This window comes from Mus caroli, unplaced genomic scaffold (genome assembly GCF_978045245.1).
Source record: "Mus caroli unplaced genomic scaffold, Mus_caroli_1 scaffold_8, whole genome shotgun sequence".
Classification (NCBI taxonomy): domain Eukaryota; kingdom Metazoa; phylum Chordata; class Mammalia; order Rodentia; family Muridae; genus Mus; species Mus caroli.
Window position 1 is genome coordinate 101,483,630 of NW_028227263.1, and position 25,438 is coordinate 101,509,067.

The window sequence follows — 25,438 nt, forward strand, 5'->3', positions numbered from 1 at the left end:
ACGGCGATGGGCGGATGCTGATTGACTTCCATGACCCGAAGGGTTGGTCTAGGCAGCTGGAATACCTCTGCACCATCCTAGGCTAGGCTTATGCACAGCCCTCTCCGAAGCTGCTTGAGCAGCCCCACACATGGTGGCTGCATTCCGAAAGCAAGACACAAGGAGGTGATATGTCTTTTTAAAGTTTTGTATCATCTGTGAAATGAAAGTAACAACAGCCTTCCAGGCAGGAGTTTCAGTGATGGCGGGGAATTAAGCAGCCTGCAGCCATCCCCAGGCAAATGATTCAGTGAATGCTGCCGCTGTGAGAGGTAGGAACCGGTGTTAGCGAGGTCACTGGCTCACACCTGTAGTTCCAACATTTAGAAAGCTGAGGCAGGGAGGGTGCTACAAGTTTGAAGGTAGCCTGGGCTACAAAGTGAGTCCCTGTTTATTTCTTTTGTAGATTTTATTTTATTGTATGTATATATGTATGTATGTATTTTGAGACAGGGTTTTTCTATGTAGCCCTGGCAGTCCTCAAATTCACTCTGTAGACCAGGCTGGCCTCGAACTCAAGAGATCCACCTTGCCTCTGCCTGCTGAGTGCTGGGATTAAAGGTGTAAACCACCAATTGGCTTCCATTCTTCTTTTAACTGTTTTAAGTGACGGAGCTGGAGACTAAAGCATGCGTGTCAGGCACGCACTCCTCTACCGAGCCACGCCCTGAGCCCTGCTTTTACTGTCTCTTTTCAAGGCAGAATCTATTGGCTTTGAAGTCATTCTGTAGTTGAGCTTAGCTTTGAACTTGTAATCTTCTGCTTCAGCTTACAGGGCTGGTATCATAGGTGGGAGCCTCTAGACCCAGCTGTGCTCAACAGTTTTGGTGTAAAATCTCTCCGGTTTGTTCAAGCTCCATGGGTCCCTGCAAGTGAAGGGACTGGATTAGGTCATCTGTTGGGGAGCCATGCTCCTGGGTGCAGGGCACGAGGGGGACATAAGAGGGGGGGACAATATTCCTGCAGTCTAGCCACCTTGGCCTGGGAACTGGCTTCCCCTCCAAACAGCCACATATTCATTTATTAGGCTATTCATTTATTTTGGGTTTAGAGGTCTTTCTACATAGCCCTGGCTGTTCTGGAACCTATTGTGTAGATGCTTTAAACTTGCAGAGATCTGCCTCCTGAGTTTGGGGATTATCTTTATTTGCTTATTTGTTAAAGATTTGTTTATGGGCCGGAGAGATGGCTCAGCCGTTAAGAGCACTGACTCTTCTTCCTGAGGTCCTGAGTTCAATTCCCATCAACTACATAGTGGCTCACAACCATCTGTAATGAGATCTGATGCCCTTTTCTGGTGTGTCTGAAGACAGCTACATTGTACTCAAATACATAAAATAAATAAAATCTTTTTAAAAAAAGATTTGTTTATTTTTACATTATGTGCATTGGTGTTTTTCCTGCATGTATGTCTGTGTGAGGGTGCCAGATCCCCTGGAATTTGAATTGTAGACAGTTGTGAGCTGCCAAGTGGGTACTGGGAACTGAACCCATGTCCTCTGGAAGAGCAGCCAGTGCTCTTAACAACTAAGATGTCTCTCCAGCCTCCTTTGTTTCCTTTTTTAATGTTGCAATGGAACTCAGGACCTCCTGCATAGTAAGGAAGCGCACACCACTGGGCCATCATGTTTGTTTGTTTGTTTGTCTGTCTGTCTGTTTTTCTGTGGAGCCCTGACTGTCTTGGAACTTGCTCTATAGACCAGGATGGCCTCAACTCAGAGATCTTCCTGTCTCTGCCTCCCAAGTGCTGGGATTAAAGGTGTGTACCATCGTACCTGATACCATACACCATTTCAAAACTTTCCCAGAGCTATTCTGCCAGTAGAGAGCTGGTTGGGTATGTGGCTCAGCAGGAAATGACTTGCCTAAAACCTTGGGTCCCACATCTAATGCTGCAACACTTAATAAATATAACAATTTGTCAAATTAAAAAAAGAAGCCTCAGGAAACAAAATTATCAAAACCCATATAAGACACATTTTTCCCTAGCCTTTGAATGTCTACACACTTCTAAACAGGGATGGGCTCCTCTGCAGACTTCTATTTTGAAATGAGGATGAGATTAAGCAGGATTTCAAATACCTGCAGCATCCAAGACTATCAGAGGTTTGGTGATTACAAGAAGAGAGTCCAGAATAGAGTCACTGGTGTTAGTCATGTGCCTGGGGCTGTGGCCTCTGGCCTGCATTTTGTGGCTGTGCTTTGGTGCTAAGTAACTAACGTAAGCACCTCTGACCGTGACCACATCTACTCATTCTGCTCTGTCACCTGTGGTCTGGGTGGGGCTCAGTGGCTACAGCTCATCTCTGGTATGTCTGCATCCCCTGGGAGCTGGGGAACCCATTCATCCCCGGCCCACAGCTCCAGGGCTTGGGCAGGGCATCGCTCCTCTCCCTGGGAGCTTCCTTTCTCGGAGATTTCTTAGGTTTCTTCAGAGCGAGGAGACTGAGTAGTAAGACTGGTCCTCAGAACACAAGGCTTGGCTTGGTACCACGCTGCCCACAATAACCTCAAACTTACTACATAGGAGAGGTTGACGCTGAACTCATTAGTCCTCCCACCTGTGACTTCTGTGTTGAGATTACAGGCGTGTGCCTCACAGCCCCATCCTGACTTTTTATTACTTCCACTGAATGCTAAGGATCACAGGAGCCTTGGGTTCAAGGTGCCAAGATGTAATGTTCATTTCTGAGAAGGGCCAGGTCTTGAAGAGACAATACGAACTGTACAGCCTGCCTTAGGAGCAGAAAGGCTTTCTAAGCAGAAACAACCTCATTTGTCAGGAACAAGTCAACATTTTTGCCCTATACCCAATCCATTGCTCTCATTGGAGGACTAGAATAGCCTGACACCAGCAAAAATATGGGCAGGTAGCACCCTCGTGGCATGTCTGCCTCTGTGTGCTGGGGGGTGGGGGTGGGGCTCAGGAGAGCTTCCAGGAAGTTAATAAGTAGCTATCTTGGTCTCTTGGCCAGAACTGAACAAGTTTGCTGTCGTCATAGGGAGCTTGTTCCTGGGTGGGTGTCCCTGTGCTGGTGTTCCTGGGTATGTTTGTGTCCCTGTGACGGTGCTGGCCTGGACAGAGGCAAACTTTCAGTTTCCCTCTGCCGGGACAAAGTAGGTCTCTGAGATAGAGAGAAGGGCTGGGCAGGGGTTGGCTTTGCTCTGTTCTGCCCGCCGTGGGGCTTAGCCTTACAATCCTGTCTCCCCCTGGTCCTCTGCCTTCTGGAGCTACTTCATTCTACCCCATTCTGCCCCACTTCCTTCCTCACCACCTGAAAAGCTGGTGACATTATTATGTTATTTGTTTATGTGTCCATCTGCATGGGGGTATGCCCCTGTGCCTGAGTGCCTACGAGAGGTCAGAAGAGTGTCAGAAATCCGGGAGCTAGAATTACAGGTGGGTGGGAACACCAGGTTGTGGATGCTAGGAACCAAACTACGGTCCTCCAGAGCAGCGAGAGCGTGCGGCCACTGTGCCATCTCTGCTGCCCATCCACCCCCCACCCCACTCTCAGTTTTTATTGGAAATGTAGATGCCCCCCTCTCTGAAAGCCCCTGAGTCTTCCACCTGCCTTATCCCCCCCCCCCCACAATTTGCTATTTTCAGTCACGAGCTATAGACCCACATACAATTTGCTCTTTTCAGACCCAGTTAGGCAGCCAAGCCGGCCTTGATCTTAAGATCTCCTGGCCTCAGGCTCTCAGGTGGTCCAGTCACAGGTGTGCTCCACCAAGCATCATTGATGCACTAATAATATGTTTTATTATTACTGGATCTGGGGAGACGGCTCGGTGGATAAGAGCACGTATTGCCTCTTCTGGGCATATATCCAGAAGATGTTCCAACTGGTAATAAGGACACATGCTCCACTATGTTCATAACAGCCTTATTTATTTGTTTTTATTTGTTATTTGTTTGTTATTTATTCCAGAAGCTGGAAAGAACCCAGATGTCCCTCAACAGAGGAATGGATACAGAAAATGTGGTACATTTACACAATGGAGTACTACTCAGCTATTAAAAAGAATGAATTTATGAAATGCCTAGGCAAATGGATGGACCTGGAGGGCATGATCCTGAATGAGGTAACCCAATCACAAAAGAACTCACATGATATGTACTCACTGATAAGTGGATATTAGCCCAGAAACTTAGAATACCCAAGCTTGGTCCCAGCACCCCTGTTTTGCACTGGTCTGTAACTCCAGCTCCAGGGGACCCGACAACATCATCTACTTCATCTTCTGGCCTCTGAAGGCACCTGTGCTCACATCCACACACACACTTATGTCTAATTTAAAAAATAAAAATGTCTTTTTTTTTTTTTTTTGGTTTTTTTCGAGACAGGGTTTCTCTGTATAGTCCTGGCTGTCCTGGAACTCACTTTGTAGACCAGGCTGGCCTCGAACTCAGAAATCCGCCTGCCTCTGCCTCCCGAGTGCTGGGATTAAAGGCGTGCGCCACCACGCCCGGCTAAAATGTCTTTTTAAAATTATTATTGGGCAGTGGTGGCACATGCCTTTAATCCCAGCACTTGGGAGACAGAGACAAGCATTTTTCTGAGTTCGAGGCCAGCCTGGTCTACAGAGTGAGTTCCAGGACAGCCAGGGCTACACAGAGAAACTCTGTCTCAAAAAAAAAAATTATTATTAAGGAGCTCACTATGAAGCCCTGGTTGGCCTTGAACTTGCAGAGATCCTCCGCCTCTGCGTTACAAGGCATGTGACACCCAGCAAAAATAGAATCTTTACTTTTTTTTTTCATTTGAGAAATGGATGTCATTTATAACTGACACACAGTTCTGTTTCTCCATTTGTCCTTGGCCGTAGCAACACCACCTCCCACCTTCCTTCAGGTCTCTGGGTCCCTCTGACCACAGGCCCTCCACACTGGCCCTTCCCCATGCCTATATCATGTCTCCAGTCAGCCACAGTCTATGTTCTGACTCCAAAGGTTACCTTTTCCCAGATGTCCCCACCTAAAACTGTCCAGGTACACAGACCAGCCCACTCAGCCACCCCACGTCTTCCTCCACTATAGTCACGTGATATCAATTTGTGTGATGTCAGGTGTCTTTCTTTTTTTTTTTTTTTTTTCTGTTTTTTGTTTTTGTTTTGTTCGAGACAGGGTTTCTCTGTGTAGCCCTGGCTGTGCTGGAACTCACTCTGTAGACCAGGCTGGCCTCAAACTCAGAAATCTGCCTGCCTCTGCCTCCCAAGTGCTGGGATTAAAGGCGTGTGCCACCACGCCCGGCTTAGGTGTCTTTCTTTATCACCATTGTATAAGTAATGTGTAGCTGCTATAACAGAAGAAATTTAAATTTAGTGAGGTTTTGTTGTTGCTGTTGTCGTTGTTTACTTACATCTGTGTTGGGTATGTGCATATGAGTGAAGGTGTTCAAGAGGCCAGAAGAGGGTGCCAGACTCTTGGGGCTGGAGTCAGGAGCAGTTAAGAGCATGGATTCGAGGAACTGAACCTGGCTCCTCTGCAAGAGCAATACCTGCTTTTAACTGTGAAGCCACCTCTTTAGCTTCACTGGTGGGGGTTTTGTTTTAAAATAGGGTCTCATGTAGCTCGGGCAGGCCTAGAACTTTATAGAGTAGAGGGTGACATTGAACTTCTGCCTCTGGAAGCTGGAAGTTTTTGAGCTTTTAAGAGCAAGTCCTACTCCAGAGCTGAGCTCTGCCTGGTATTGAATTTACCAAGTAACCCAGGGTGGCCAGAAATGTGCAGGGATCCTCCTGCCTCGTTCTTTCTGGGTCATCATTTAATTCATTAACATTTCTTCTCCCAGTCTGTCCAAGAGCCCGGAGCCAAGCACATAGCAGGCGCTCCATGGAGCGTGTGCTGAGTGCACAGTGAACAGGGAGAAGGAGGGAGGTGGAAGTTTAGTGCAACAGGTTTTGGGGAAACAAGGGCTGAGGAAGAAGTGGGGTGCTGAAGGCAGAGGGGGGCGGGGATGGATGGCCCAGGAGGCAGAAGGCTGAGCCAGGAGTTGGGGCGTCCTGTTCTCCCACTTGAGTCGCCTACGCACTCTTTTCTTTTGGGCTGGGCCTTGCTGGAGACACTACAGGGAAAGGAGAGGAAGGGGGGGAGGGGGACGGGGGAGGGGGACATGGGGAGGGGGTGCCTAACTGGCAGGGCAGGTTTGGCTGGTCCTTGCATTTGGCAGAAGACTGGGCCAGGAAGAGGCAAGAATGGTGCTAAGACAATTCCTGTGCCACGCAGTAGATGGAGAGTTAGCACCTTGATCACTTCTCCCAAGACACCCCTTCCCCCCCCCCCCCACCCTGAAATGCCACACCCATATCTGGAACAGGCTGAGCTTGTCTCATCTCTGGCACACAGGAAATTCCTCTCCCTCAGGCTTATGGATCCAGACCTGGACTTTCCTGGTCAGATTCAGGAGTCCAAACCCCAAGCCTCCTCTCTCAGACTAGACCCACAAACCCTGGACCTCCTACCTCAGACTAGATAGACCCAGGCCCCATGCTCTGGCTCATATCCTCACCTCCCAGTTAATCTCTGGATGTCCTTACCTCTCCTGCTCTTTGCCTACCTGCCCACCTCTACCCATTTCCTCTGTGGCCAGGCAGCCTACGCAGACCCAAGTTCTTTTGTTCTGAGCATCTATTTCATTGTCCACCAGTCGTGGGCCAGGCCATCCCTCTTGAGTAGTGACACATGTGGGGCTTCGACGAGGCCTTGAGCCCTGTGCCTAGATGCTCAGGGAAGCAGGGCTGGGTGTGAGCAGTATGGAGCAATCAGGGTGGAGAGCAGGTGGGGTTTCTGCCACACCACCCACCCACCCCAAGATGGACTGGTTGATTAGAAGAGGGACAGGAGGTGGGGAGGACAGCTTGGGGTGTCAACTGCCCGCCTCTTACTCCACCGGGTGGATGCGAGGTCGTCATTTCTTCCCGAAAGGGACTGTACAGTACTCATGGAGACAGTGGAATTCCCCCTCCTGGAACTTGCCCTTTTCTCATCCATTTCCAGGACTGGCGTGTTAAATGTGCATTCTCATCTGTCTGGGTCCTAGAGCTCCAGCTGCATCCCTCAGAGCCAGGACCCAGACTCATCCCTACCCTTCCCCCTCCCCACCCCATTCAGGCTCCTCCTCCCTGTCTCAGGATTGGAGCCCTAGCCTCACCCTCTGGGGAGCCCTGCCTCTCTCAGGCTGAGCTCTCCTGGTATTTTTGGCAATTACTGGATTTTAATGGAAAGGCTGGGCTCTCTGAAGGTGACAGTGGCCTGATTCTTTGGATACATGACCTCATGACCCAGTGACCTGCCTCTCCCACGTGTGAACTCCATCAGCAAAGTGGCACAACACGGTGCTGGGGGAAGGGTCTGATGGCTCAACTAGAAGATGTTAAGAAATGATACTGAGGTCTGAGTCAGAGCTGCCATCCCCTGTGTGGGTCACTAGGGATGGACATGTTTCTGGATGTCCCCACTCAAGGGTGACTGATATCCCTCCCCAGGGCTCCCCTCTGTGACTGGAGGGATACCTTGTCCCAACATCTCTCCAGCCTTTGCCCCAGCAGATCTATTTCCTCAGGTCTCATGCTGCTAAGCTGGCCTGTTTGCAGTTTCCCTCAACAGTCTGTCTACACACTGATACCACCCAGAGTTGGTAGACATAGCACAGACATGGTGCGCACGTGTACAGGGGTCCACCCACTATCCTTCTACTCAACTATCCAATCATTCATCTACCTATCCATCTCCAAGTGTTTGTGTGTGTGTGTGTCTGTCTGTCTGTCTGTGTCTGTGTGTGTGTCTGTGTTTGTGTGTGTGTCTGTGTTTGTGTGTGTGTCTGTGTTTGTGTGTGTGTCTGTGTGTTTCTGTGTCTGCATGTGTGTGTCTGTGTGTATCTGTGTGTGTGTGTGTCTGTCTCTGTGTGTGTGTCTGTGGTCACCTGTATGGACAGCTTCATGCAGACAGAGCCAAGAGTCAACTTCAGCTATCCTTGCTCAGGAGTCTCTACCTTTGTTTGAAGACAGAGTCTCTGTCACTATGACTTGGGGCTCACAGGCAAGACATGGCTGGCTGATCCACAGCTCCAGCGTCTTAGCTTTGGGCTGGGGCTCAGGAATACACTGCCAGCCCTGACTTTCTACCTGGGTTCTGAGGGCCCAAATTCAGGTCTTCATGTTTGCCCAGCAAAAGTACTTTGCAAACTGAGCTACTTCCTACCTGATCCATCACACAGCTGCTTTCTTTCCTTTTTTTTTTTTTTTTTAAGATGTATTTATTAGCTGGACAGTTGTGGCCCACACCTTTAAAGCCAAGACTCCAAGACAGGCAGGCGGATCTCAGTGAGTTCGAGGCCAGCCTGGTCTACAGAGTGAGTTCCAGGACAGCCAGGGCTATACAGAGAAACCCTGTCATGAAAATGTTTAATTTTATTTTCTGTATCTGAGTATTTTTACCTGCATGTGAGTCTGTGTACCCCAGATGTGCCTGGTGCCCTCAGAGGTGTGAAGAGAGCATGGAATTCCCCGGAACTGGAGTTGCTGTTGGTTGTGAACTACCGTGTCAGTGCTGAGAAATGGGTCCCCCTCAAGACAAGAACAGCCAGGGCTTTTATATATTTATATATATGTGTGTGTGTGTGTGTGTATTTGGTTTTTCAAGACAGGGTTTCTCTGTAGTCCTGGCTGTCCTGGAACTCACTTTGTAGACCAGGCTGGCCTTGAACTCAGAAATCCACCTGCCTCTGCCTCCCAAGTGCTGGGATTAAAGGTGTGTGCCACCACGCCTGGCACAGCTAGTGCTTTTAACTGCTGAGACATTTCTCTTTAGCCTCTCATCACATAACACTTAAAGTTCTGTAACCCTTTTAGATCCTCGGTCTGTACAGCCAACACTGACTTCAAAGTCGAGAGCCTCCTGCTCTGGCCTCCGGAGTATGGAATCTCGAATGTGCAGTGCCGCACCATGTTTCTCATGCCTTTTAAAAATTATTTTACTTTTAGGCTTTGTTAGTTATATTTGTGTGGCTTTGGGCATGTTCATGCTTGCCTCTGGAGGCCAGAAGAGGATGTCAGATCCTCTGGAGCTGGAGTTAAAGGTGGTTGTGAACCACCTGACAGGTATTGAGACCTGAACTCAGGTCCTCTACAAGACCACTGAGTGAGTGCCTTCTTTCCTTCCTCCCTTCCTTCCTTCCTTCTTCCTTTTTTTTCTTTTTTTTCTTTTTTTTTAAATTTACTTATTTATTAATTATATGTAAGTACACTGTAGTGTACACTGTAGTGTACTTCAGACACTCCAGAAGAGGGCATCGGATCTCATTACAGATGGTTATGAGCCATCATGTGGTTGCTGGGATTTGAACTCAGGACCTCTGGAAGAGCAGTCAGGGCTCTTAACCTCTGAGCCATCTCTCCAGCCCCCTTCTTCCTTTTTTAATACAGGGTTTCTGTGTGTAGTTCTGGAGCTGTCTACATAGCCAGTAGACTGACTGATCTCAAATTCACTGTGATCCACCTATCTCTGCCTTCTGAATGCTGGATTGAAGATGCATACCGACATACTTGGCTGTCTGTGCTCTTCACCAGTGAGCTGTCTCAGCAGCACCACCACATTTTCTTTCTTAAAGAGAAGAGAGGTTGGAGAAAAGGCTCAGCAGATAGGAGCCCATACTGCTCTCACTGAGGACTGGGCGTCAGACCCCAGCACCAGCGTGCAGCAGCTCACTATTGTGGCTGTAGTTCTAGAGGGTCTAATGCTCTCTCCTAGCCTCCTTGGGCACCTCCTGTACTCTGCACATATGGAACACTGGACATACACGTAGAACTTAAAGATAAAATAGAGATCTTTTAAAAGTATTTCTGAAAATTGAAAAAAAAGATGGGCGAAGTTAATTTTGGAATGTAATTTATTTAATCCAATTAAATTATCTCAACATGCAATCCATACCAAACTTATCCGGATATTTGACAAGTCTTGTATTTTCAATTCCAATGCCCAATTTTCAGTAATTTAACTGACATGTAATCTCACCAAGGCATTCTGCTATTTAAGTTACTGGGTTTTTTGTTTGTTTCTTTCTTTCGTTGGTTGGTTTTTTTGAGACAGGGTTTCTCTGTGTAGTCCTGGCTGTCCTGGAACTCACTCTGTAGACCAGGCTGGCCTTGAACTCAGAAATCCATCTGCCTCTGCCTCTGCCTCCCAAGTGCTGGAATTAAAGGCGTGTGCCACCATGCCTGGCTTTAAGTTACTTGAAAGGAATACAATTGAATATGTTTACTTTCTTAGACCCATGAACTGTGGTTCCAGGTTTAAATAGTCAGACTGGCCAAAAGCTGTGTCTACTTACCAGACTTGCTGTGGGCCTCCCCAAAGATGAGCTGGAGGGGACAATAGATGGCTGAATAAGGGACAGATAAATTTGGGTGGATAGGTGGGTTATTAAGGGGATGGGATGAGCTGACGGAGAGATAGATAGATAGATAGATAGATAGATAGATAGATAGATAGATGTTATAGAGATGGATGGATAGCTGTATGTGTATGGGTGTCTAAACTGAAAAATTTAAAGATAGATGTCTAGGGCTGGAGAGACAATTCATCAGTAAAGAGCACTTGTTGCTCTTCCAGAGGACCCAGGTTCAATTCCCAGCACCCACATGATGGTTCACAAGCACCTGTAATTCCAGACCTAGGGAATCTGATGCTTTCTTCTGCCTTCCTTTGGCACCAGACATAGACGTGATGCCCAGACATATATGCAGGCAGAACACCCATGCACGTAAAAAATTAAAGATCAATATCTAAATGAATGATGGTAGATCACTGATTGGGTCTGTGATTAGGTGGATTAGTACAAAGATGGACAGGTGGAAGTGAATGGATGGATAGTAGGAGAGAGGATATGGAGATGGATGGATGATGTATAAGTGGATAGATAGATGGAAGATGTGTGTGAATGGGTGAATGAAGTGGTAGGTGTGTACATGGGTGGATATGTAAGGTGAGTAGATAGGTGGACAGTGAATGGCGAATGGATGTATGGATGGGTAGATGGATGGATGAGAATATGTGGTTATCAGATGAATGGGTTGATGAATATATGATTAGATAGATGGGTAGGTTCATTAGTTAAAAATAATTGGGTGAAAAAAAAAGAAGAAAAGAAAAAGAGCCGGGTGGTGGTGGCACATGCCTTTAATCCCAGCACTTGGGAGGCAGAGGCAGGTGGATTTCTGAGTTTGAGGCCAGCCTGGTCTACAGTGAGTTCCAGGACAGCCAGGGCTATACAAAGAAGCCCTGTCTCGAAAAAGCCAAAAAAATAAAAAATAAAATATTGGGTGGATGGATGGATGGATGGATGGATGGATGGATGGATGGATGGATGGGAGGATAGATGGGTGGGTAAGTCAGTGAATAGATGGATGGATTTATTGATAGGTGGTTGAGTGAATGAATGGTTGAATGGGCTTGGTAGGTATATTGGTGGATAGATGGATGGGCACATGACTAGAGAGATGCATTAATGTAGGTAGATGAGTGGGTGGATATATGGATGCATTTGTGGGTAGTTGCATATATAGATCAGTGAGTGGATGGATGGATGGATGGATGGATAGATAGATGGGTGGATGATTGGATGGATGGATGAATGGATTGATGAGTGGCTGTGTGGATGATGGGTGGGTGGGTGGATGGATGGACAAGTAGATGGATGTATCAAATGTGGATGGATGGAAGGGTGGATGGATGGATGGATGGATGGATGGGTGGGTGGATGGATAGACAAGTAGATGGATGTATCAAAGGTGGATGGATGAGTGGGTGGATGGGTGGGTGGGTGGATGAGTGGGTGGATGGGTGGATAGATGGGTGAACAGATGAATGGATGGATCAGTAGATGAGTGAGTGAATGAGTTGGTGGGTGCTTGTGTGGATGTAATGTGCGGATATTGAGGGATGGGCAGATGGGTAGGGGTGGGTGGATGAGTGGATCCAGAGATGGACAGATGTGTGAGTAGATGAATGTGTGGATGGTGGGAGGGTGGATGATGAGTGGGAGGAATAGATGAGCAGGTGAATGGGTGTGTGTGTGAGAGCGTGGGTGGATTTGTGAATGGATGAATGAATGATTGGATGGGCGGACATTAGTCAGCTTCCATTAATATAAGAAAATACTGAAGGCAGGCTGTTTAAAAAAAAAAAAAAAAGGTTGGTTTGAGCTCCCAGGTCTGGAAGGATCAGGTCTAAACAGACTCATGCGTGCGGTTTCATGCCTGCATCTCTCACTTCAGGTGTGTGTGCAGAGCTCTTTGTCCTGTTGATGTGCCTTCCTCTCCCAAAGCCACCTGAATGGGAGGGGGAACCTCCACCTTGGTGACCTAATCACTTCCCAAAGGCCCCACCCCTCTACACGTAGTGGTGTTTGGATTAAGTTTCCAGCCTCCTAATACCGGCAACAAAAGACTTGGGGCTTGAACTCTTCATGAGAAGAAATTGTATTCACACCAAGGCAGATTGCACGCGTTGAGGGTGCTCCTCCAACCAGGTGGCTTTGTGGGGCCCCTTCCTCTGCTACTGTCTTCCCTGTGCCCAGATGCCCTCAACTGTCACTCTGTCTGTGGCATGGTTGCCTCCATCAGCGACCCTCCCATCTGTCAATGCCTGAGGTGTTCCTCTATGTCACTCAGGAGTCCCAATGGAGCCCTCTTGTAAGCTCTGAATCTGCTCACTGCCTTTCACTTGTTCAGAGGCTCAATTAGTCCCTACATCAATACCCTGTCACTTGGCAGTGGGTGACTCTGTCCATCAGCTGGCCTACAACATTCTAATCACTTCCTTGGGAAGCTAGAACTGACAGACATGAGGCAGGCCTGCCCTTGTGAGGTAGGTAATAAATAAAGCTTTTAGAAAAAGTGTCTCTGCCTCTGCTTGTCCCACTGCCTCTCTCCCTCCCTCTGTGTCTCCCTGTTTCTCCGTGTCTCTATGTGCTTCGGTCACTCTGTCTCCATCTCACTGTCTATGTATCTCTGTATCACTGTCTCTCTGTCTCTGGACCCTGATCTTCCCCAGCATGGCCAGTGCTCAGCACCCAGGCACCGGCATCAGGCATCAGCACCGGGACAGGAGCTGCTCGGCAAAACTTGCAAAGTAATGAGAAGAAAGGAATGTGTGAGCCGCTGCCCTGAGGCGGGCAGCCAGGCTGGGCTGCGGTGGCCACTCAGGGTACAGCCGGAAGTACCCACTGCTGGCCCTGGACTCTGGTCGTGTGGAGCCTCCACCCTCGCCCTGGGAGGGCACCAGCCTCTCCCTCCCTGCCGCCCGCAGGAGGCGTGGGCAGCAGCTGGGAGAACCGGCTGTGCCCCTCCCCTGGGCCGGCTGGTAGGCACCTGGCACTGGCGGGCGCGGCAGACGCTGCGCACCTGGCCCCGACGCCCGGCTACCTCCTGCCCTGCCCGCCATGGACGGGCCGCAGCCCCGTGCCCTGTGGAGCTCGTCTGAGAAAAATGTTTCCGAAATGAGGTGAGGTGGCCTGCTGGCCAGGGCCTGGGAAGGGTGGGGACAGGCCCTGGCCATGGAGGGACCTTCATTGGATTCAGTGACTTGGGATGCTCCGGTTCTTCTGTCTTGGGGTGAGGGGCAGGGCTTTTGTTCATCCAAATTGAGTAAGGGGAACCAGGAACCTGGTCCAGAGAAGCTGAAAAAGGCTAAGGTTGCTGAATCTCTTGTGTGCCAGCTCCACCTGGAAGGCACCAGGCAGCATGAGATGCTCAGAGACGGGGAAAGTGGTTCTTGGCCGCCAAGAGAGCAGGGACAGATTAGGGCTGACGTCTCTCCTCATGGAGCCAATGTGTTAGTTCCTCTGTTTCTGGAGATGAGTCAGAAACTCAAGAGTACCCACTTCCCAGATGGGGAAACTGAGGCTGGGTAGCAAAGTGTCCTGATCACAGAGTCCCATCTCCTGGCATCTTTGGGACCTTTCCATACCCTACTCCTTGGCTTCTCTTCTCAGCTGAACAAGCAGAAACCCAGAAAGGGTATGAAGCTCTCTCCCCGTCTCACAGTTAGCTGCTGACATCTCATCATCAGCTCTGGTATCTTACACTCTTCCCCTGCCCTCCCATGACCCTCTGGTACCTTGAGCTGGAAGGAGGGGGGCGGCTAAGCCCTGTCCCCACCCTGGTTGCTTCACTCTAATACGTACTGTATACTCCCTTCCAAATACTCCCTTCCCCTGCCTCAGCCAAGAGCCAGGGTGTGGAGAGAAGAGGAACTCTGACTCCAGAAACCCATTGCTGTGTGACCTAGACAAGCTTCTCTGGGCCTCTCTGCAACTCTCACCCGACCTGACACCCTCCTCTGAGCTTCTGCTCAGTTGTGCCACCAAGTCCCTGGAATGGCCTCTGCAAGTAACAGTCACTTGCTCTCTCTGCACCTCAGTATTGCCACCCTAGAGGTAGGCTTAACTTTATCCTCCCGTGGCCCCCACAGCCCTGCTCGCCACTTTCCCTTGTGTCTCCACAGCCTGTCAGTCCCCACACCAGACTTCCCTATGCCAGACCTTCTCATGGTCTGTCACCATCCCCCCCCCCCATCGAGAGCCACTCCCCAGCCTCCGTGACCCCAGAGATCCCAGAGCTGCCTCACCCACCCTGACAGCTATGCTGTGACTCCCTAGCACCCAGGCCCCTCCAGGCCCCACCCCAGGCTCTCTCCTCACCGACATCCCATTCACCCCGTGACTTCAGGTCCCCTGGACACACCCCACTCCTCCCTACCACAGTACCTTTGCATATCTAGTTTTTAATTCTGTAGAGACTTTAGACAGGTTCCTCTCTAAACCCCAAGCACCACTCTCGCCTGCAATAGTATCTTCTGTGGCTCCCAGGCACCCAGAGCAATGGCCTCCACAGCTGTTTTAAGGTTTAGAAGGGTTTTGTTCAGAAGGAGCTCCCTGAGCCAAAATAAATAATAGAAGTCAGGACAGGATGGATCTGGTTTGAGGTGGAAGCAGGTCTGGGCACCCTCATCTGTTCCCCACAGCCTTCTTTTGGTGCACTTGAGCAATCTGAGCCCCTTGTGTCTCTCCTCAACCCCCAGCGGGGCTTCCTCATGGTTCCTCCTCCTGGGTCTGTGTGCTTCACCCTTCCCTGGCAACTTCTGCCCTCTCTTTTATTGGCCAAATGCTTCTTGGGGCTAAAGATGTCAATGTGAACTTCAAACCTCAGCTGTGTAGGGTTCCTGGATGGGATTGGGAGTGACAGCCCACAGAGCCCAGATTGCTATGGTCCATCTTCAGATCTTGCCTGTCCTGGACTCCATGACAGCCTGACATTGACAGGGACAGGCAAAGGGAACTCGCCAGGAATGAATGAAGATTGGGATTAGGAAACCTTTGATCTTGGGGTGACTCAGGTCTGCAGGAGGGGCGAGGCGTGGTGGGCAAAGGGTATCAGCAGAATCCTGTAGGGCAAAGGACAGCACCTCATCCTACCACACCCTGGAGGCAACAAATGATCCCATTTTAAAGCCTCCTAAACAAGAACAGGTGAGCCATTATCTGTTCTAGATTATGGGTCATGTGATGCAAACTGTCCAGGATTTAATTTGGGCTAAAGGATTGTCAGCAGGTTCAGCCCTTGGAATGTTCTAGATAATGGGGTTGGTTATGTGGCGTGGCGGTATGCTTTACGTGAAGGTATCTCTCACAGCCTCAGGTGGATAGGACTCTGAAGGACAGAATAAGCCTGGGGCCATGACTCAGTGCTGAGGGCACGAAGCCCTGCACCCCAGCATTCTGGAGATGCAGGTGGGATGGAGAATATGGCCATCCTTGGCTACATAGTGAGGTCAAGGCTAGACTACATTACATGAGGACCTTGTCTTTAAAAAACGAAAACAAGGTGGCCGGGCTGGGTGGTGGTGGTGGTGGTGGTGGTAGTGGTGGTGGTGGTGGTGGTGGATGCCTTTAATCCCAGTACCCAGGAGGCAAAGGCAGGCAGATCTCTATGAGTTCAAAGCCAGCCTAATCTATATAGGGAGTTCCAAGTCAGATAGGGCTGCACAGAGAAAGCCAATTTCAAAGAACCAGAGAACCGAAGAGAAGGGAGGGGAGGGGAGGGGAGGGGAGGGGAGGGGAGGGGAGGGGAGGGGAGGGGAGGGGAGGGGAGGGGAGAGGAGAGGAGAGGAGAGGAGAGGAGAGGAGAGGAGAGGAGAGGAGAGGAGAGGAGAGGAGAGGAGAGGAGAGGAGAGGAGAGGAGAGGAGAGGAGGGGAGAGGAGAGGAGAGGAGAGGAATAAGGAAGGTTGCCTAAAGTCATCCAGATGTAATTAGTGTGAAGTCAAGATCTTGAGCACAGAAAGCAAAATGTATCCTGCTCTAGATTTGGGTATGAAGAAGTCAGGGAGGAACAGGGCCTGGAAGGAATATAGGCCTCTCTGGCCAGGAAGCTCAATGAGTACTCCACTGGGGAATTCCATATATCTTATGAAGAACGTCTGAGAACCAGAGAAGCCACCAGCTTGTTTGCCTGGGTGTACAGAAAGCTTCCTGCCCAGGTATCTCTGTTGGCTGCTTTGGTTTTTTCTGGTGCTGGATATTGAGCGTACACTTGTGCTACACAAGTACCCTACCTCTAAGCCACAAGTACCCTACCTCTAAGCCACACCCCCAGCCTCTCATTGAGCCATTCTAGGCACGGCTTTACCTCTGAGCCACGCCCCCAGCCTCTCATTGGTGGACTCTAGTCAGGGGCTCTACTGCTCTGCCCCAGCCCCAGCCTTCTATGTACAAAATTTGTACCACGTCTGTTTATTTGTGTTCTTGTATGGGCTTGTGAAGGTCAGAGGATGACTTTCTGGGGTCGGTTCTCGCTTTCTGTCATGCTGGTCCCAGGGATGGAACTCAGGTCATCAGATCACACAGCAAGGGCCAAGCAGCAAGGGCCTTATCCCCATATCCTCTCCAATGTCTTTTTCCTTCTTAGTTTGGGACATTGTCTTGTTAAGTTATTAAGGTAGGCCTTGAACATGGGGTCCTCTTACCCCTACCTTTAGAATGGTTGGAATGTCAGGCCTTCCGGGCAGTTTTTTAATCTCCGATTTACATCTCAACTTTAGGGAGATCTCACAGACCTTTTAACATGGAGCTGGGTTCTCTCAGAGAGCTATTAGGAAGGTTTTAAGCAATAAGCACACATCAGTGGTACCTGCCTGAGGGTAGAGTGGGTAAGTAGAGGCCCCTTGGTAAGAAGGATAAGAAGCAGGGAGGGCCAGAGAGCTTTATGGTCCCTCAGGGGCCACTGATTGGACAGAGGCTAGGGAGTGGGACATGATAGGAGGATATGTGGGATCCAGCAGACGTGAGTGGTCAATTGCTGAGCCAACAAGGCTATCCTGGTAGGGACGAGATCTGAACCAGAAGTCTCCGGAAGGGACCAGGGCCTAGGAACTAAGGACTAGGTGCTCTGAGCTCTGACCAGGCCCCAGGGACAGACGGCCCAGAAGAGCTGCAACTGCTGTTAAGTGGCTGACACCCGGGGAGATGGCTGCCCCATATGGAAGGGTCTGTTCAGACGAGGGGTTGGGGGAAAGCAGAAGGAGCCATTTGTTTTTGTTTTTTTCAAAGACTGATTTGTTTATTGATTTTATGTGTTTATGAGTGCTTATGTTTTGTGTGTGTGTGTGTGTGCGCGCGCGCACAAGAATGTGGGTGCCCACAGAGATCAGAAGACTCGGATTCCCCAGTCTGTAACTAGAGGCAATTGTGAGCTGCCCAGTGTGGATGCCCAGAGCTAAACTGGAATCCTCCGGGTGAGCAGTGTGTACTTTCAAGCACTGAGCCATCTCTTCAAACTCAGGTTGGCCTTGAACTTATAGCAATCCTCCTGACTCAACCTCCCAAGTACTGGGAAATAACGACACTGAGCTGCCATTCTGTTGTGGTGGTGGTTGTTTAGATTTATTTATTTATTTTATGTATATGAGTACACTGTAGCTGTACAGATGGTTGTGAGCCACCATGCAGTTGCTGGGAATTGAACTCAGGACCTTCGGAAGAGCAGTCAGTGCTCTTAACCGCTGAGCCATCATCTCTGTCATTCTTAGCTAGCCTTTCCTGCTTCCTCTTCTAAATGCCAATAAGCCCTCTTGAGCCCAGAAATGGGGGGCAAGAGGAGAGAGAGAAGCTAGGAGCTGCCTCAGAGCACACCTCATCCAGGCCTGCCTGCAGGCTCACTTCGTCTGAACAGTGACCACTGGGCCTGCTTCCTCCTTTTTTTCTCCTGTTTCTTTCTTTCTTTTTCTTTTGTGTGTATTTCTGGATATGATGTAGGCACCATGTGCATATGTGTGCTGCCATGCTCATCTGTGCCTGGGAAGGCTGGAGAATGGCATCTTCCTCTATTACTTTTAACATTTTTATTTAAGCATGTGTGTGTGCACATGCACACATGTGTGTCTCTCTGTGTGTGTATACGTGTGTGTGTGTGTGTGCACATGCACACATGTGTGTCTCTCTGTGTGTGTATACGTGTGTGTGTGTGTGTGCATGAGCACAAGCACCATGTTTTGTGTAAGTGACAGAGGATGCAGAAGCGGGCACCAGATCCCTTGTAGCTGAGTTATTAGAGGTAACATCTGTCTGACATGGGTTCTGGAATCCAAATGTGTGTCCTTTTGCAAGAGCACCAAGTGCTTTTTATTGCCGAGCCATCTCTCTAGCTCCTCTATTTCATTTTTTGAGACAGAGTTTCTCTCACAGAAGCTGGAGCTCCTCATGTTACTAGAGTGGTGGTCAGAGAGCCTCAGGGGTCTGCTTCTTTCTGCCTATCGCAGCTCTGAGATACAGACACACACCGCAGCTCTGAGATACAGACACACACCGCAGTGCCCGATTCTTACGTGGGTGCTGAGGATCTGAGCTTAGGTAGAGCTTAGGTACTCACTCCTGCTTGGACAGCAAGCATTTTAGCCACTGGACCATCTCCTCCACTCTGACCCTCTTCCTCCTTTTTGCTGTGTTAGGTGGCATGAAACCCAGGGCTTCAGGCACATCACTACCACGGAACCCACATCCAGCCCCCACTGAGGGATTCAAAGCAGGGGCATTGCTACTGAGCTGTGCCCCAAGTCCCTCACTGGGAAATTCTGGTCAGTGCCTCTATCCGACACCTTGCTTATCTAGACCCAGCATGTACCCTCAGGTAAATGTCTCCTTGATGGCATGACTAAAATAAGTTCTGAAAGCTCACAGCTGTCATCTTAGCATGTAGGAAGTGGAGGCAGAGGGATTGCTGCAAGCGGTAGCCTGGGCTACAGAGACCCCGTCTTTACCTAAAATATAAATTAGGTAGAGTTACTTCTTCCCACACTAAGCCTGAGGTCTGTGCTGTGTGTTTTCTCTGTCTAGTGACCGCTCTGGCATCTGCTCTGCATAGGGAGAGATGCCATTTGCATTTCGATCTCATTGAGGTCACGGCTGACAAGTCAGCTAGCAGGCCCTGGCTGTTCTCAGGCTGCTACTAGAGCTTCCCACTGTCAAAACTGATGCAAAGTCAGAGCCTCTCTCCCCTGTCCCTGTGGTCACATTTCCAATACTCAGGAGCCACACGGGGTTGGTAGCTGTGGCTTTAGATGGTATACTGGGTCTGTGTGATGTTCAGTGCAGCAAAGGCACATAGTAGGGGCTTGATACATGGGGGAACGTATCAGAAAGAAGTGGAAAGAGCCCCAGGCAAGAGCCACCAGGAGCCCTGGTGTGGTGGAGCATAGATAGTTAGGGAACAGAGTGAGCTCAACAAAAGCAGGCAGGTAGGAGGCCTTGAAGGCCCTTCAAGGAGACCAAAGGTCCGACAGGACGGAGCTGAGAGAACCTTGAACCAAAGGTATGTCTCTGTCATTTGTCACTCCACATCTCCCAGCCTCTGTCCTCATCTCTCAAATGGACCAACAATATGAAGATTGTACCTCAGAATCTAAAGGAGGTATTCTGTGTGGTCAATCAGCTGCTGGAGTTTAGAACACTACCTACATTTTTGGTTTGCTTTGTTTGATTTTGAGGGAGGTTCTATAGCCCCGGCTGTCCTCAAATTCAAAGCAATCCTCCTGCCTCAGTCTCTTGAGAACTGGGATTGCAGGCTTATGGCTATTCCAATGTGTGGCTATTCCAATTTGTGTCAGGCTTATGGCTATTCCAATTTGTGTCGTCAACTAGAACACCCTCGCACCCTGGAATCTATACAGAGCCCTTCTCCAGGCAAGGGCAACTTCTTTTACAAACTTGGGAAGTGTTAAAACCCTGAGCAAAACCAGCCAGATACCAGGGAGTAGCTCTTAGGATGACATTCTAGAAAGCCCAAGGCCGGTCTCATTCACCCGGGAACGGAGACTATGAGAGCAGCAGGGGCCATCAGGACTGTGGGCAGGGAAGCTACATGTTGCCTGGGAAGTCCTGTCTCCTGACCATGGCTGGCATGAGGGCTTCTGCTGGCTAAAATTTACTATGACGGGTACCATTCTTCAAAATGAAAATGCTTTTTGTGTATGTGTGTATGTAATATATATATTTTTTTCATGTGTATGGATGTTTTGCATGTATGTATGTCTATGTACCATATGTGCCTGGTACCTATGGAGGGAATCAGACCCCATGGAACCGGAGCTATAGATGGTGTGAGCCACCACATGGGTCCTGGGGAATGGAACTGGGTCCTCTGGAAGAGCAGCCACTGTTCCTAACCCAAGTCATCTCTCTAGCCCTAGAAGAAAACTTTTAATTAAATCAAGAAAATAACATATGTGAGTGGGGGGTTCTTTGTATGATTCGGTGGTAGAACCCTGCCTAGAATCCCCCAGTGAGGGCCTGGGGGCGTGGCTCAGTGGTAGAACCCTGGCTAGAATCCCCCAGTGAGGGCCTGGGGGCATGGCTCAGTGGCAGAGTGCTGCACAGCATGTCCCATTGCCTGGCAGTGGCTTGGGGTGGGGTATGAGATGAGTGTAGATGGGCAAGGGTATTTACGACATTGTCACCAAACTATAAACAAGCTGGTAAACGAGAGAGTGAGCTGTGAGGTTTGCTGTCAGTAAAGCTGGGAGGAGGGAGACTGCCAGCAGGAGTCCCAGGGCCAGCATGAAGCCAGTGAAGTGAATACACATCACACATGTGTACTACACACACACACACAAACACACTCACACACATGCATGCATGCACACACATATAACATACACACACAGGCATGCACTCACACAAACACACAAAACATACATACACAGGTATGCACTCATACACATACAACATACACACACAGGCATGCACTCACACACACACAACATACACACACAGGCATGCACTCACACACACACAACATACACACACAGACATGCACTCATACACACAACATATACACATACACAACATACATGCATGCATGCACACACATACAACATACACACACATGCATGCACTCACACACACACAACATACACACACAGGCATGCACTCACACAATACAACATACACATATACATAACACATATGCATGCATGAACATACAACACATTCATGCACACAAACACATGACATATGCACATGCATGAACACACACATGCACATACAACATATACATGTATACATGCAAGTACTTACAAGCATGCATACACACAAAACACATGCATGAACACACATGACACACACACGTGCACACATGCACACACTCATGAACACATGTACACAACACATGCCCATGCGCACACACACCACACATAGGTTTCTTTCCTGAAGCTCATGTGGTGATGACCTTGGCAGTTGCTTACACATGAACACATGGTTGCAGGCAGATGTGTGATCTACAGCTAGACCTGTTTTAGATAACACTGAGGATTGAACCCAGGAAGGACCTTGGCATGTCTGGCCAGTGCTCTACCATCAGCCATGCCCCACCCCGTCCTTTACTTTTTGTTTTGTGTTCTGAGTCAGGATCTCTCTATGTAGACCAGGCTGGCCTAGAACTCTCAGCGATCTACCTGTCTCTGCCAGCCAGGGACTGGGGTTAAAGGTGTGAGCCACCAGGCTGGGTACACCATGCCAGGCTCCTCCTTTTTCTTTTTGTTTTGCAACTGAGTCTCACTAAGTTTTGCATGCTGGCCTTGAAATCAAGATCCTCCTGCCTCAATGTCTCTTGAGGGTGCTGTGGTGACAGGCTCGTTCCAGCAGACCCAGCCTCATTCTTTTGTTTGTTTGTTTTTTGTTTTGCTTTTTGGTTTTTTTCAAGACAGGGTTTCTCTGTAGTCCTGGTTATCCTGGAACTCACTCTGTAGACCAGGTTGCGGCCTGCCTCTGCCTCCCAAGTGCTGGGATTAAAGGCGTGCGCCACCACACCCGGCTCTCTGCCTCATTCATTTTAACCTGAGGCACGTGTACCAAGACCTTTGACCCCCACACATTCCGGGCTGCGGATGACTAAGTTCAGTTTGATTCCCAGCTTCTTTATAGCAGATGTTTGTGTACTGAATTTCAGAAATGGAAACAATGCCATCTGAGGATACTGCCAAGATGGAAACACACCAGTAGTGGTGCCATACGCCTTTAATCCTAGCACCGGGGAGTCAGATCTCTCAGTTCGAGACCAGCCTGGTCTACAGAGCTAGCTCCAGGCAAGCCTACACAGAAAAATTATAACTCAAAAACAAACCAACAAGATAGAAACATGTTTCTGTGATGGGCTGGCTGCAAGTGTTTTGCTGAGCGCTCATTTCCTCCTCTTGGCTCTGGATCTTCAGTGCTGCAGTCTAGATCTTGTGTCCTTCACTGGCTTCTTTCTCAAGGTCATCTGTGTATCCCTAGGTCTCAGGGGTGGGGCCATGGTTGTTTGTTAATGTAACAAACACAACTGCCCCCCACCGGACTCTCTCTACTCTCCCTGTCTTGAAGGTAGCACACATTTACGTTGGGGGAAGATTCACTGAAAGCAGGAAAAGCAGGAAGAAAAGAGACACTAAGTGTTAAGTGGTGGCCAGAAAGTAAACAAGGTGCTGTCTGAGCCTGCCATGTGTCACAGAAATGCTGGGACTGAGTCTCCCCAGCCAGGGGAAGCCAGTGTGGCTAAGTGTGAGCCGTCCTGTGAGTGGAGTGGGGGAAGCTGGGACAGATGCACGATGCAGAAGACAGCATGAGCGCCGAGGTGAGCGGGATGTGGGGAAGGACGTCTGGCAGACAAAGGCTGGGCCACTGGACTTTGCTATAAATGCTGGCTGTGATGTAAGGAAGCTGGCTCAGGCTAGGGCCACTCTTCCAAGTGAGCCCCATCGTGAATCAGCAAGACAGCCTGGCAGCTGTGGCGGGGGGTGGGGGTGGGGGGGGACGGGGGGGGGGGACGACTGGATGAACTAGGGCTACAGTTTTCCCAGACATCAGATTCCACACATGGCTCCTTCTGAGACCCACAGCTGCTTCCTCACCCTCTCAGGAGTTTTCTACATGTCACCTCCTCAGAGGGGTGCCTCTGACCTCCTGTGATCAAAATGAAAATGTCCTGTTACAGAGCTCCCTGTCTGAGATTAATCCTATGTCCTCCCCTCTCTCTTCCTCCTCTCCCTCCCCCTCTCTTCTCTCTCCCCTCTCCCTCTTCCTCTCTTCTCCCTCCTCCTCTCCCTCCTCCTCTCTTTCCTCCTCCCCTTCCTCATTTTCTCCCTCCTCCTCTCCCTTCTCCCTCCTCCTCTCCCCCTTCCTCTTCCTCTCCTTTCTCCTCCTCTCTGACTTCTGTCTCCTCCTTCTCTTTCTCATTTCCTTCCTTCTTCTCTTCTTCCTCTTCCTTTATTATAAGACATGGCCTGGATTTGTAGCTCAGGCTGGTCTTAAACTTGAAAAACCTCCCTTCTCAGACCCACATCACTTTCTGATGTTTATAACAGCACCGTATGGAGCTGTCTGAATCAATCCCAAGGACAGAAGGTGCCATTGGGATTGTCAGTGCTCTTAGAGCCCCTGGCTCTTGGCCAGGGCTCATGAACTATCAGTGAGTGACACCAGACTGGCCACCCTCCAGTGAAGGAGCCTGACATATCTTTGGCCATTGCTCCGATGTCCTTCAGCAGTGAGGTAGCGGTGTGGTGAGGTTCCTTCTCAAACATCCCGAATAGGCAAGAGAGTCCCTGGCCAGTCACCAACCATCATTGTAATAACGGATGGTAAGTGTTTATTTTCATGAGTCTTAATAGATAGAGCCACAGGCTCGGGATTTGGCTTAGTTGCCCAGCGTCCATGAGGCCCTGGGTTCTATGTCCAGTACCGTGTAGACCTGGCATGAAGGTGCACACCCCTAATCCCAGCACGAAGGAGCAGACAGCACAAGGATTGCCAGGAATCGGAGTAGAGCCTGGGCTACTTAGCAAAACTACAGCAATGCAGTAAAATTGATGTCCGAGGAAGCATGCCACGCCTCAGGAGGTGTGACACACGTGTGTCCATGGGAGATTCCTGAAGCCCTTCAAAGGCCTTGGACTTACTCATCTTCCCCGACAGCCTACACTACGGCACTGTGCCCTGCTCCCCCAGAGTGTGCTTGCATTGCTTCCTGTTCCTATGATTCAGTCACTGGACAGGAGTCCCACGGAAATGGGTGTTCTCCAGTGGAAGCCAGAGCTGCTATCTGGGGCTCATGGTTGCCTCCCCCAACCCTTGGCACTTGTCTGTGTGTCTCTGTGTGTGTCTGTGTGGTGTGTGTGTGTGGGGGGGTGTCTGTATGTCTCTGTGTGTGTCTGTGTGGTGTGTCTCTGTGTGTGGTGTGTATGTGTGTGTCTGTGTCTATGTGTATGTGTATGGTGTATCTGTATGTCTCTCTGTGTGTGGTGTGTCTCTGTGTGTGTGTGTCTATGTGTGTGGTGTGTGTCTCCGTGTGTGTGTGTGTGTGTGTGTGTGTGTGTGTCTGTGCATATGTGTGTGTGTGTGTGTGTGTGTGTGTGTTCAGGTGCATAGATGCATGGTGAATGTGAAAGTGAGCCGTTAATCTTGGCAGTCTCAGGAGTCACCCACCATTTACATATGTATGCATGCAGTGGCGGTGCTCACAGGTCACAAGACAGCTCAAAAGAGTCAATCAGTATTCTGCCTCCACCAGAGGTTCGTGGGAGGTGGTTTTTCTGCTAAGCCATCTTGCCAAGTGCATCTACCTTCTTTTGAGACAGATTCTCTCTCTAAAATCAAACGCTGCTGGTTAGAGTAGATTGGTTGGCTAGTGAACTCCAGGGACCCGCCCTCTTAGTGCTGGGTGACAGGTACATGTGGCAACCCTCCCACCTAGGGCTTTCATGGCAGTGCTGGGGATCGAACCCAAGTCCACACGCTTCTGTGGCAAGCTGTTTACAGAATGTTTTGTTTGTCATGGTTCGACGCCCAGGACGAGAGTGTTTTACAAGCT

The 25,438-nt window shown here is 49.5% G+C and overlaps 1 protein-coding gene across 4 annotated transcripts in view; it reads left to right on the forward strand.

Annotated features, from left to right (window-relative positions):
* The window catches only part of Sult2b1 (sulfotransferase family 2B member 1), a 42,368-nt gene continuing 16,930 nt past the window's right edge, over positions 1-25,438 (forward strand). Inside the window, exons 1-2 of one of the 4 annotated variants that reach the window (XM_085841727.1) lie at positions 1-311; positions 3,975-4,128. Coding sequence is in view for 2 of the 4 variants with exons in the window: in XM_021167965.3 (XP_021023624.1) it covers positions 13,485-13,546 (62 nt within the window). In the remaining 2 variants the exon portion in view is untranslated. Of the gene's footprint in view, positions 312-3,974; positions 4,129-13,357; positions 13,547-25,438 lie in introns of those variants that run through there. The other 3 variants (XM_085841728.1, XM_085841729.1, XM_021167965.3) reach the window with 3 other exon arrangements.